Below are 12,854 nucleotides of genomic sequence, written 5' to 3' on the forward strand. Positions count from 1 at the left end.
AATATGTTCATATTTTTTTTTAAAAAAGTTTAAAGGATATAAATTTAAAAAAAATTAGTTAAAATTGCTTTATATCATAAGATGATTAGCTAAAAGATGTTTTTTAACAATTGAGGTAATTTGAATAATAAAATTAGTTTGGGTACCACTCTAGGTAAGGTAATAAAATATTGTTTAAATACAAAATTGAAAAAAAATTTAATATCACTTTTGAGTAACAAAATACCATTTGTGAAAAGGATTTAACTGCAAGCTTTGAAAAAAAAAATAGTTACCAACTTGAAAAAAAAATCATAGTTTAAGTACGGATTAAATTCTCTTGATTTTATAATAATTTAATAAATAATTTTATTTATTCCCATTATAATTTCAACCATGCAGGATATTATATAAAAGTAGGTTGAAGTTGACAATGATTAATATAACTTCGATGCTCGAAAAAGATTCCATCAGCCTTGGAAACCCGCACAACCTTTATTCGCAACCCCACATGTCTCCATTCCATTCACCAAAATCACAACAATATTTACTAATAACCATTTTCTTCATTGAATAAAGAAGTGAACCCAAACAAACTATTAAATCTGCCAATTCATACCTCATAGCAGCAACCTAACCTTGTTCAACATAATCAGGCTCCACTCCACCTAAGTCAAAAGAATGCAGCCTCCATCAAAAGCAGTGGAAATGGAATTTTCATACTTTTTAGCTTGCCATTCCAATACAAATTATCAACATTTGAAGATAAGCAATACAGGAAATATATAGAGTTACTCATCACCAAAGCTTGAAACCATAAGGTTCATGTCCAATTTGACTCTATAAAATCTCAAACTATTCAAGGGGAATGTTACAAACTGTATCATGGTGTATAGATGTGAGCAGTAACAAACAATGAGTTCCCTCCTGAATAGCATGCCGAATGTCATATACACAAATAACGCTTGAATTTTACTATATACAGATTTACCTACAAAGCAGGATGATACTGGAGAGTCGCATTTACTTCTACCCTTTGCATGGCTCTCCTAATACTCCACTCATGGCAGAATTCGAGGGCAAGTCGAAGGGCTGTTCCAAGTCCTAGGACAACAATAACACCTGTACAATGTCTCTTCAAGTTACAACATCATGAAGAATAAAAGCTATTTGCTAAGAACGTTATTTTTTTTTTATAAACAGGTATGGGAAAAATATGACTGAGGTGTACGTACCAATTATGATGTTAACAGGTAGTGCCGAGACACCAAGAGTAACGGATATTAACACATCCAACAATAAACCACCAATAAGGATCGAAAATGCCACCCACAGAGGACTAAAACAACCCTGTCATAAAGAATGATTTGATGCGAAGTTTTAAAAAAAAAAAAAAACAATAGGAAGAATTTTTCAAGAATAAGTAAGATCCCAGTAGACAGGCGCAGTTATCCACTTACCCTTTGACGTTCATGTGGTGTAAAGCTTGGATCAGCTCTCCAAACCCAGTAATTTGTCTGCACCATGAAACGTGTTTTAGGATCAATATAGGTATGACTATGAGATCTACAAGTAAACCGAAAAACATAGTTTTCTATGTTTGCTGTGGACTAAAACTCAATAACATCACTTATGCTTTTAAAATGCTAGAACCCAAAATCACAGAGACCATAATGGCTCTTTTACCTCTCTCTGTGCCTACAATTGCACAGGGCATGCATAATAGTAGCCGAAGGAACAAAATAATACCCAAACTCTACCACATTCTATCCTCGACTTTGTTTTATTTTCCAGCTTTAGATTTGATTTGGGCAACGAAACCTCTCTTTTTGGCAAAGTAAACCACCAGTGCCACCACTCAAAAAAATGATAATATTGAATTTCTAGCATCTTGTAGGCTATAACTGAATAAAACAAGCAAACTTGTCCTAAGGTTTTTATTGCTAGCCCTTTCACTTAAGCACAGAATACCTACACTGGGCTGGGACTCTGGAGCTGACACATTTACAGCTACTGCTCTGCACAACAACAGTGAACTGAATCATGTATGGTTACAAATAATCTAATTTTAATACGTGAAATCATATTTTGAATAATTTACTGGCATATTTCGCATTTGTTGGATCCTTTTGTACGAAACCAAGTGTCAATGCAAGATCGATGAGCTTTTGCAAGACCACCTTTACATTGGCACCCAAGATCTATAAGACCTTCTTCCTTCTCCTGTTGACAAACTCTGAAGGATAATACAGATAATAATGAGTAAAGAGTATTCAATACTACAGATTGCTTTCAAGATTAATCTCGGAAAAACAAGCCGATGGCCAGGAAAGGGATGGTACATTTAAGATTGCTAACAGACCGGCCAATTGAGTACTAGATCAGTTGGCACGCATGCATATATATAGCTACTGAAAGACTCGGAGGATGAGCATTGGAGAGTGCTTAGGCACGTAAGGTCCTCCTCTGGTGGAGATAGGGGTAGATTAGGAAACTCAACAAAGAAAAAGATTGTTGACTGACCACAATATATTAAGATGATCTGAATGAAGCATTTTATTTTTCTCAAGCCTAATCTTATTCCTATTCCTAGGGATCTAACCTCACCAAAACCTTTATGCAGCACATTCTTTTGGCAAATTATAACAAAACAGTACAATAAATAAACACCCATTAGCACATAACATGATAAGAAAGTATAAACAGGACAATTAAGACTACCCACCAGACTAAGTGAAATGCTTAGGGCAATTAAGTGGTTAACCTGAACATATAAAGATTTTAATCTATGAGGCTTCAGTGAACATAGCTAACAGATACTCAAGACTATGTGACGATCTACACTCGTATGAGGAGTCCATCCTATTCAACAATAATCAAATATCGGAAACAAAAAATTTCAAAAGGTGCATAATAAATGAGAATACAGGATGTATGAAGTAAGACTGGTGGAAGATGAAAAAATAATGATATACCTGCATTCCTCATCAGAACAACTGTTCCTCAAAAAATAGCCCTTTTGAGGAGCCACACGAGGCAATTCCTCCAAAACGCATTCCATATCTTTTAATTGAGCTATCGGCTGCTGAGTTACATGAGACTCACCCTTCGTTACTACGATGGTTAACAATGTGGGACTGGACTCACAGGCTGAACCCCTAACTGAGCCTGGCAGTCCTTCATCCTGAGGCAACACCTGGTTGTTTCCTTGCTTCTCAAGGTCAGGTTCAGGTAAATTACTGGAGTGGTAACTAGCTCTGGTGCTAGTCTCATTTGAACCTTCATTCAGCATCTGATTATAATTTACAGCGTATAGACTTATCTCCTTTTGGTTCTAAAAGATTCAATTCTCGTGAATTTCCACAACACCCTCACTGTTAATTTAAAAAAAAAAAACCCCATCAAAATTGCCAGTCAATTCAAAACCCTAGAGGTAACTCAGTTTTAACAAGAAAAACTGCAAAAGACCAGGCTTAAACCCTTCAAACAGAATGCAACAGATAGTTCCATAGTTTCATTACTTTAATTCTAAACTAGAAAAAATTCAAATAAAATACCATGAAACCAAAAGCAACCCATCATTGATAACCCAATAACAAGATGCACTACTTAAAATTTCAGCCTTAAAATTAGCTCAGAAAAACTGAAATTTCAATATTAAAAAAAAAACAACATAAACAAAAGGAGTAAAAGTGTCGTTTAAATTTCTATACAGAAAAGTGAGGAGACTGTACCTAAAGAATGCTTGTTTCCTTTGAATCACTGATGAGTTTGCTGACAGTCGAGAGTTGAACAAACAACAGCAACATTAGGAACAAGAAACCATAGAAGAAAGTGGGAGAGAGAAACTATAAGATACTGATTAAATACAGATGACGGTTTTTTTTCTTCATTTTTTAAGAAATTTACGAATTAATAAATACAAATTGGGTTAACCAACAGACGAAGAATCTTTCGTTTTTAATAACGCAACGCAACGGGGTAAGGTGGACCGGACCGACTCCCTCCATTTCTTGTTGTTCTAAAATATTGAGATTTTCTTATTGGTTAAAATATGATGTTAGTCCCTAAACTTTGACAAAATTAGATATTTAATCCCTATACTTAAAAAGTTAAAAATTAAGTTCATCCTCTCTTTTTTCAATTTCAGTCTAATCATTAAAATAGTAAATATTTTCTATCAAAATTTATTAATTTAAAATTATGATTACGTTGTTTTCACTTCTCATATGAGGAAGCATATGATTAGCAAAAAGATTTTTAAATTGAAGCAATAAGATCTAAGGATCAAATATCAAATTACAGGTACATGGACTAAAAGCAAATTTTAGCCTTTTTTTTTTCTCTTCTAAAAAATCTATTCAACTTCTTCTTATTATGAAATTAGAGATTTAGATAAATCACATTAAATTTCGATATATTTATAAAATTTAAATCCAAAATTTAAAAGATTAATAAATAATTTTTTTATATAAGAGATTTTAATTTTAGATCACTGACTTAGCTTTCCACGTTTGTTTGCTAACTTATATCAGTGGCTAAAAAAATTTGCGGAAAGCTGGCTTTTTTTAGAAGGAAAAAAACCCCGAAAATGACAGTGAAAATGGTGTTACTCTAACTTATTGTTAAGGGCAATCAAATTTGGTACACAAGGGGAATGAAGGGTAGCTATCAACCCTTATTAAATGTAGATTGCATGTTTGGCATGTCAAGGCATTAAGACAGGCAAGATATTTGTGAGGTATTCCATCTCTTTTTTTAATCATCCATAATTAGCATTTGGGACAGCCAATAATTATCTGTATTAAAGAAGATTTGGAGAGTGAAGACTTGGATGACTGCTCACCTTATTAAAGAAGTAGATGTTCAATACTAACATTAAGTTCATAGGTATAATGTCTGTCCTTGTTAACGTGAGATGTATTATTCGTTTCATAATTTTATTGATAAAAAGAGTCTTATTTTATTTTATTTTAAAAATTTTAATTATTAATTAAAAACACATGATAATATTTTTGAAAATTAAAAATATATATAACATACTATATAATTATTTTAAAATTAATAATGTAAACATTTATTTAATATATAGTTACATTATTGGTACCATTATTATTTTATGGACTAACATAAATAAAGATAAATGAGACATTAATTTATTGGTTAAAGCAAAGGTTTTGAGTCTCTAATAAATTTAGGTTCTGAGTTTTATTATGCACATTTGTGATATGTGAATCTTTATCTCATTTTGTGGGTGTGTATAGTACTGTGTACACCTAATCATTAGTCGAGTTACTTATCCAGGCTTGAAGGCTCACTCGAAAAGTAGAAAGATTTGGACAAAATTATACCTTGGAAAATAGACTTGGACTAAAAAATGGATAAAGTTCATTTTTTAAATGGGCCGGGCCTCGGGTAGAATTTTTTTGGCCCAAATTAAGCTCGAATCAACATAAACTTCACATTTGTTTTTGTTTTTGCTGTTATTTCACTACTATATTGTTAATATTTTGTTATTGTTTGAATATGGTATAACTTTTGTTTTATTGTTAATTTTGCAACTATTTTAGAGAGATTTAATGATTAAGTTACAACTATCTTAGTGCTATTTAAGTATAAAGTATTTTTGTAATGTCTTTTTAATTTATTGAGAAACATTTCTTTTACTGTTTTTAGTGTATTTTTTGTTTTTAAATTTGTTTTCATATGAAAGAATAATCTTAGAAAAAAATTAACGAGTGGGCTTGGTCGAACTCAAGTTTAATATTTTTAATCTCTGGCGAACTTAGATAAAATTTTAGACTATTTTTTAAGTTGGACTCAAATCTAAAATTCTGTATTAACTTCGACTCGACTCGACTCGTGATCAAGTCTATGCATGTACCATGTGGGAGTTATTTTTTATTCTTAGTTCGCTGTACTTTATACTGTTGCTGTGTTTGTTGTTGTACCGTCTTACATTATTCACACCTTAAAAAAAAACACTACAAACAAGTTAGAAAAACTACCTTTTTTTTTATTTTAAATAATTATATATTCATAAGGGCCAATACAGGCCCAAGGAGTTCTTTGACGTCCTGGTGAGACATAAGAACCAGTACAAGCTTTTGATGCAGAAGTGTAGATTTGTTCAATGACCGATAACCCACCCAAATATCCAATACCAAATTAATGCTATTATCGGATCCAAATTCAAAAAATTTAATTGGAAACAGCTCTGCCCTTCCCGAAGCCGATCTTTTATTTTATATATATATAAAAAATGAAAAATCCAAGCTCAAAGAGAACTTCAATGCAGAGAACGGTGTCATGTTCATGGCTTTAGAGTTATCATGAATACTAGGATGGAATGGCACGCTTTGACAAGTGCCTCTACCACTATGATTCTTTCCCTTCAAATCTCTTCAATGAAAAATAAAATCATATCACAAGAGCGTAAGAGTGACAAAAGTATATATAATCTGTATCAGTTTAACCAATACTCAAGTAATCTCTCTGCTTTAATCTGAGAATAAATTGAAAAAAATATATCCTTGAATTGCCATGGAAGGCACATCTTTATTCCCTATCAAACAGACCTTTTGTTCCTACACCTATTCTTATATTTAAATGTTTTTTTCAGTTTCAGCTCCATACTCCAAATCATAATTTGCCTTGCTTTGTTTTTTTTTCTTTGTTTTGCTAAATAATGCCTCTGGAAACATTCAAGCCTGACCATTCCTCTGGTGAAGGAGATAAGCATACTAGATTACTTGATAAAGAAGTCAAAGACATGGTCTCCACCATTACTCGCCGTGTTGTTGGTATTCATAAACCGGGATCGAGCCACGTCAGAGACGATGGTGATGACGATCTGCATGGTGTTGGAATCATCACGCTTGCAGGAAGCAATGCCGGGGCGACAATGCGAAGCGAGGTGGATGAGAAATCCAGCAGTCCTCATGGGATTTCACTTGGGGGGGAGCCTGATGAATGGAGTACCTATGTTAACAGCAATTTCCAAGCTGTTAACAATTCGATCATGTTCGAGAGCAGCTATAACGCCAACGATCCCGGCGTTCATTTGGACGTCTCAGATGTTCCCGAACGTGAAGGCAAGAAGTCAACAGATAAGCATAGGAGGGGAAAGAAAATAGAAAATGATTCCGCCAAAGCCAAACTTACCGATTCCGATTAACATGGTCTTGTCCCAATATACTTTGCATACTATAAATCTTTGTATTGTTTTACTATGCTTCCTCTCGTATTATGTCTTTGATTATATACCATTTTGGCTGTTTTCTGCATTATTGTTAGCCAAATAATGATAGTGTGTTTGAACTTTCAAGTTCATACTTGTCCTCTTGTGTCTTTAATTGCAATAAGAAGGCCTATTGTGATGAATAAAATGGTCTATCACTTGTTTCTTATAGCCCTTCTAAACTGACATTTCCAGCACAAAGATATCAGATACCGCAAAGTCTATGAACCCCCGGTATGCGATCGGGATTCAGTTGAACCGAGGAATGAACAAGTCTAGATGGTGCATTTCAATATCAGTTAATTTATTATAACAATGTGTAGGCTCTGAAGGAAAAGCTACCATCATATATACCTTAATTCAACATATGTAGCAGTCATAAACCGATGGATAAGCATATTACTCGAGTGCCAGAGATACCGTATTTGATAACAAGGTTTATCGCTCAAGCATGGTTTTTCCATGTGAAACAGCACTATGTAACTTGAAGGATCAAATTAAGTTAGTCATAGGGTCAGGGTTATGTTTGAATTTTCTTTTTTAAATTTCCTTGATAAACTTTATCATCCATCACAAACTTGTTAAAAAAAAGTAAAACTTTTTTTTTTGTTGATTTCCTTGTTGTGGAACAATTGAAACAAGGGAACTTGGAAACATATTTGGTGGTATTAATTAAGAGGGTTATTTGAATACCATAAGAAATGAACTTGAACAGTAGGCAGCAAAAAGCTACTTGGTCTGGGGATAACTTGAATCGCAAGCAACCGTGATGACCGGTAGTTGAACCTCTTGTTCCCTAATCTCTTTGGCTTCTTGTGCAATTTTCAAAGCACAGTTCTGCATCTCTCTGTTCTTGCCCCAAAGAAGAATATACAATCCGAGAATGACGATGATCGAACCCAACAAACTGTTCATTGGAGTGTAGCAGGGAAGAAAGTTACCAATCGAGCATTCATAAGCTTGCAAGTACATAAGCAAATATACTGATTAATTGGGACATGGGATAGTTAATTACCTCCCAAGATTTAGTTGCTCATGGAGTAACGGGATGTCAAACATGGCTGCCATTATCTGGACAAGTGGACTAAATGCTGCAGTGAAGACCGGACCCCTCTTCTTGACACACCACGCCATGCCGACGTACGACAAGCCAGACCCGATCATTCCCTGCATAAACAAAACAATAGCATGAAATTCGGGGAATGGAAAGTACTGATTTTGTTTGTAATGTTCTCCATTTTTGGTCAATGGATTCTATTTGGATTGTTTATTCAGGGACTGGAGAGACACTAATGTTATCTGTACTGCAACCAGGAAATACAAAATTGCAAAAAAAAAAAAAAAAGATGCGTAGAATTGAAGCTTGGATACGTAGAATTGAAGTTGGAATCTATGCCTCTCTTTTTTATAATTTTGGTTGAATGGTAACATGGAAAAAGATGTGGTGAAGAAAGCTAGCCTAACCTACAAGACAGCATATACCTAGGCCAGCCTTTCGCCTACTCCTCGACCCAAAACCGTGGTTGGGTTAAAACCTCTGTTTCTCGGACTCTTTATTTTACCAAAAGTACTCATGTTCGGCATATATTCAAACACGAGTATATGGTTAAAACTTACTCAGTTTGGATAGCATAGGTTAAAACTTACTGCATAGAGGACAGTTATGATTTCCACTTTTCCCTTCAGTACCCACATGGAAAGGTCCCTGCTTGTAAACAAGCTTAAGGCAGCCGATTGAATGGCACCAAAGAAAGACATGATTGCAGTGCTGGAGAATTGGCAAGGGTATCTTCTTCCAACAAATGATTGAATGATAAACCAAGAAGACCACAACAGGGTTCCCACTACCAGCGCTAAGCAACCAATAGTCCACCTCTGTGCCCTTCTAGAAGGGCTCAGCTTGACGACATTCGCCACAGTTTGAGCCACGGCGTGTGAGTGTTGGTGTTTGAACAAAGGCCTTCCTTTATAAAGTGTTAGTAGCAAGCCTCCTCCGACACAAATCGCCGAACCGAGTATTTTGGCTCTTCCACTGTTGCTTTTGAGGTTCACAGTTTCGATCCTGCAGTACAAGAGAGGATTGGTGGCCAAGTTTTGCAGAAGAACACAGTACCGGTTTAAAACAAGAGATAAATTCGCATCGATACCGGAATGGTAATGCCATTATAAACGTGACAACCGGTACCATGTTGACGAAAGCGCATGCGAATGTAGCGGATGTGTATTGAATTCCAAGGAGAAAGAAGTACTGCGTTAGTGAGGCCCTACAAGGAAATTACTAAGTTAGATTTTCCTGTAATGATATCCATGAATCTATAGTTGAATAATGAAATATAAACTAACCCGACGATTGCACTGCAAAAGAGGTAACATAAAATGCGCGGTGTGAGCTTTGGTCTGGTGTTCCTGCAAGCAAGCTCAGTGCTTAATCAGCTGCTGAAATTAATGAAAAAAGTTGGAAAAATTTTGTGAAAATTTATGAAAAGGAAAGGTAAAGGGAATAATGGAGAGTGAGAGAGCTTCATATACCTTTCCCAAAAGTAACCAATGGGGGCCAAGAAAATTGTAGAGATTGACAACCGGAATGTTATGAGAACCAAATGGTTCATCCCATCATCAAGGACTTTCTTAAGAAGAATATTCACCACAGCAAAAGAAAAATCTATTGCTATCATTAGGAAAAAGGGGTTCCATTCATTACAGCTTTTCAATTCAGCCATTGAATCAAACAACACCAGCGATCAAGAGAACTAAAGGTAAGAGCAACAGGTGCTACCTCTCTCTTTGACTGTTTTTGTGTATGAAATGAGAGACAAATAGAAAATCTATAGAGCTCTAAATAGATGGAGTCTGGAATAAGTGGGAAGAAAGCAAGATTAAAATTCTTCAAATCACATCAATGCTTTAAGCAACCAACTTTAGCAATAGTTTAATAAAATTATTCTCATCTTTCTTTCTTTTTTATCACTTTTGTTTGAATGATCCTAATGGAGATTAGTTTGGAATCCTCCTTTGCCAGGCCCCTGGCGAGATATATCGAAAAAAAAGCATCGATGCATGTCGACCAGCTCTTCCTGATCTTCATACTAGTCAAGATTTTACGATAATATTTCATCATATTTCATCATATAGGGGGGCATATTCTGAAATTCTGATTAGGGATGTAGGAGAAAAAATTTTATACTCTCATGCATGGCATCAAATACTTGATCTTTGAAACAGGAGAAGAGACCCTACAACGTGGGACGCAAGAACAATGTGTCAAATCTTTTGTACCCACTGATAGTTGAAGAGATGGTTATATCCAAGAACTGGATGCACCCCCCCTCCCCTCATCTTTGATTTTTTATTGAAGTGAAATAAATCTAACTATTTGCTCCTTAAACCTTTCTTCAATTTCAATCCAAGTGCTGAGTGTTTTTTCAACTTTTACACGTTTACTTTTAAATGTTCTTTTATGCAATAAAGGCTAAACATCTTTAACTTTAATAGTCCAATCTCAACAAATTGTGCCCACCGAGTCTTTAACTAATTTTCCATCTTTGTATATTTTGGATAGTTGGCATTTATTCCAGGTAAAATGCTCTAAAAAAAAGAATGTTCATCATCCCTGCATTTAGTATTTAATCATTCTGCACGTTGAAATTTACATATTCCACATGGATCATAAGTTAATTGGGTTAAAGTTATCCCAGAATCAAAAAATTAAAGTAGCCATCAAGCCTTCATGTTAGAAAACTAGTGTTATTCTGCAGATTTGGTGGTTTACATGTAAAAGATCATGCAGGAGATGCTTTCGGGTTTCGGCTTTTAACCGATATTACCGGATTTAGGTACATGTCTAACACGAGTATTTACAAAAAAAAATGAAAAACTCGGATAACATTTTCTACTGAATTTCTCCACCCTTCCTACTTTCCTTAAATTATGCAGGCATTGAGAAAGATATTATGATTCTAGATGCCAAGAAAACAACTTTGCTGTGACCACGACCATTCGTTTATCAACTTTTGTGACTCACCACACCGTACTGCCTATCTTAGAATGGCAGCTAAATTGGACCCCACCTATCTCTCTTTTTGACCTTTTTATGCTATGGAATAACATGAAAAAATATAAAATGTTTAAGGAAATAGCAAAAACTCCTTGCTCCACTCATTCAGTACCCTTAGACATTCTCAAGCAACTTAGAAATCTAAAGGAAGATTTTGACTATATTTGTTCCTAAAATATTGGCAAAAGTATTTCAATATTCTGTTTCTTTTTCCCTCTGGTTTATGCCTCTAAATCTAGCATTAGTTCCCTCAGCCACGTTTAAGAAAGAATTTGATGACTGTTAGTGACCCTTTTGATAGTTTCATCCATACCTTTCATTATTAAGGAAAGTGTCTCGAAGTATAAGTTCTGGCACCTTTTAGTTCACCCGATAGATATCAACAAGTTTAGTAGAGTCATGTAATTCTACACATGTATTTTTTCATATAATTGCATTTATATTAGAGGAGGGTTTTTTCTGAAATGAAAGATGTCTTATTAGTATTTGATTATTCATATTCTGTGTTTTTTCCATGAAAAGAAGCATTCAAATTGCAGCTTAATTGAGATTCAATTAGCACAAAGTAAAGAATGATTAATTGGTGAATGTTGTTGTACAACAATTTATAAAGAAATAGAGAATGAAAGAATTGTATTAATCATGCATGATGAATCTGTGACTGGATTGACATCAATCAAGCACAGAGGAAACATACAAGTAGGGATCCCCCCAAGAGCCAATAGGACCACTCAATGTGTCATTGTCACATTGAAGAAACTGCTGTTCCGATGACCAAACACCTTCCGTCGTTGTTCCATTGATTTGGGAAATCGGCATGTTCACCGGCAACTCTATTTGGCACTGGTTTGGAAACGACAAGTCCATCGTCGATACAGCTGTCCCTGGTAGTGGCCATGTTGATGTAGCAGCAGTTAAAGTAGAGATATCGAACAAGCCATTGGGAGGGACTTGGTTCATCTGTGCACCCCATGTTGCAGCTTCAAATGAAGGTTCATTGGACCAAATCTTGCTTGTCATAGATGGTGTTTGGCTTTGAACAGGTTGATGCCATTGTGCCTCAATATGACCTACTGCAACTTCACCATCAGGCTTGCTGGTAGGACCCTGAACGAGGTTCATGTTTCCAATTCTTTGAGGAGGAGGAACCACAGCAGGATTAGCAAGTGAAAGGACTTTAAGCCCTTTACCATCAAGCAACTTGGCCTTGAGTGCACCAATAAACCCATCACCATCATCACTTCCTCCCTTCCCACAGGCTTCTTCAAACGAGAAAGGCTGAAGTTTATCAAATGAAAAGCGGTTGGTAGACGAGCTAGAAGCCAACTGAGGACCAGCTAGTTCGAAGTTGGTACGGGCATTAGCCCCACGCAACGCCCGAGCAGCGTCGTCGTAAGCTCGAGCTGCTTCCTCGGCGGTATCAAAAGTTCCAAGCCAAAGCCTGACTTTTTGCAAAGAGTCTTTGATCTCAGCCACCCACCTCCCTGATGGTCTTTGCCTAACTCCCACGAATCTATGGTGTCCTCTAGACGATGACTTCTTTTTACCACCCAATACATCAGCACGGATGGGAACTGACAT

General features: G+C 35.6%; 4 protein-coding genes across 5 annotated transcripts; 1 reads left to right on the forward strand and 3 right to left on the reverse strand.

The window, feature by feature from the left end:
* Nucleotides 1-361: 361 nt before the first annotated feature.
* On the reverse strand, nucleotides 362-3,990 carry LOC108487316 (uncharacterized). Of its 2 annotated transcripts, none has more exons than XM_017791624.2 (8): nucleotides 3,714-3,990; nucleotides 2,955-3,353; nucleotides 2,081-2,215; nucleotides 1,955-1,997; nucleotides 1,440-1,496; nucleotides 1,215-1,329; nucleotides 975-1,101; nucleotides 362-647 (listed from the first exon to the last, which is right to left on the reverse strand). In XM_017791624.2, the coding sequence occupies exons 2-8, from the start codon at nucleotides 3,269-3,271 to the stop codon at nucleotides 632-634; spliced, it is 810 nt and encodes a 269-aa protein (XP_017647113.1). In that variant the 5' UTR covers nucleotides 3,272-3,353; nucleotides 3,714-3,990; the 3' UTR covers nucleotides 362-631. The 2 variants fall into 2 exon arrangements, with proteins under 2 accessions (XP_017647113.1, XP_017647114.1); XM_017791625.2 differs by having other exon boundaries at nucleotides 971-1,101.
* A 2,503-nt stretch (nucleotides 3,991-6,493) lies between these two features.
* Nucleotides 6,494-7,367, forward strand: LOC108488535 (uncharacterized). The gene has a single exon (XM_017792815.2). It carries the CDS (start codon nucleotides 6,668-6,670, stop codon nucleotides 7,154-7,156), a length of 489 nt encoding a protein of 162 aa, XP_017648304.1. The 5' UTR covers nucleotides 6,494-6,667; the 3' UTR covers nucleotides 7,157-7,367.
* A 372-nt stretch (nucleotides 7,368-7,739) lies between these two features.
* LOC108488780 (WAT1-related protein At3g30340-like) lies at nucleotides 7,740-10,124 on the reverse strand. The gene is made up of 6 exons (XM_017793065.2): nucleotides 9,749-10,124; nucleotides 9,563-9,625; nucleotides 9,367-9,483; nucleotides 8,867-9,281; nucleotides 8,235-8,386; nucleotides 7,740-8,126 (listed from the first exon to the last, which is right to left on the reverse strand). The coding sequence occupies exons 1-6, from the start codon at nucleotides 9,937-9,939 to the stop codon at nucleotides 7,949-7,951; spliced, it is 1,116 nt and encodes a 371-aa protein (XP_017648554.1). The 5' UTR covers nucleotides 9,940-10,124; the 3' UTR covers nucleotides 7,740-7,948.
* Nucleotides 10,125-11,945: 1,821 nt separating this feature from the next.
* LOC108487849 (uncharacterized) lies at nucleotides 11,946-12,854 on the reverse strand. Its single transcript, XM_017792191.1, has one exon. It carries the CDS (start codon nucleotides 12,852-12,854, stop codon nucleotides 11,946-11,948), a length of 909 nt encoding a protein of 302 aa, XP_017647680.1.

The sequence above is a fragment of the Gossypium arboreum genome, chromosome 12 (assembly GCF_025698485.1).
Source record: "Gossypium arboreum isolate Shixiya-1 chromosome 12, ASM2569848v2, whole genome shotgun sequence".
In the NCBI taxonomy this organism is placed as follows: Eukaryota; Viridiplantae; Streptophyta; class Magnoliopsida; order Malvales; family Malvaceae; genus Gossypium; species Gossypium arboreum.

Bases quoted from the DNA above. Each gene is read 5' to 3' on its own strand.
- LOC108488535 (XM_017792815.2), top strand. From the start codon at position 6,668: ATGCCTCTGGAAACATTCAAGCCTGACCATTCCTCTGGTGAAGGAGAT.
- LOC108488780 (XM_017793065.2), bottom strand. From the start codon at position 9,939: ATGGCTGAATTGAAAAGCTGTAATGAATGGAACCCCTTTTTCCTAATG. The intron at 9,282-9,366 runs GTATCGATGCGA...CTTGTACTGCAG, and splicing joins ATAATGGCATTACCATTCCG to GATCGAAACTGTGAACCTCA. The intron at 8,127-8,234 runs GTAATTAACTAT...TCCAATGAACAG, and splicing joins GAGCAACTAAATCTTGGGAG to TTTGTTGGGTTCGATCATCG.
- LOC108487849 (XM_017792191.1), bottom strand. From the start codon at position 12,854: ATGTCAGTTCCCATCCGTGCTGATGTATTGGGTGGTAAAAAGAAGTCA.
- LOC108487316 (XM_017791624.2), bottom strand. From the start codon at position 3,271: ATGCTGAATGAAGGTTCAAATGAGACTAGCACCAGAGCTAGTTACCAC. The intron at 1,497-1,954 runs GTAGGTATTCTG...TTCATGGTGCAG, and splicing joins CTCCAGAGTCCCAGCCCAGT to ACAAATTACTGGGTTTGGAG. The intron at 1,102-1,214 runs GTACGTACACCT...GACATTGTACAG, and splicing joins ACCTGTTAACATCATAATTG to GTGTTATTGTTGTCCTAGGA.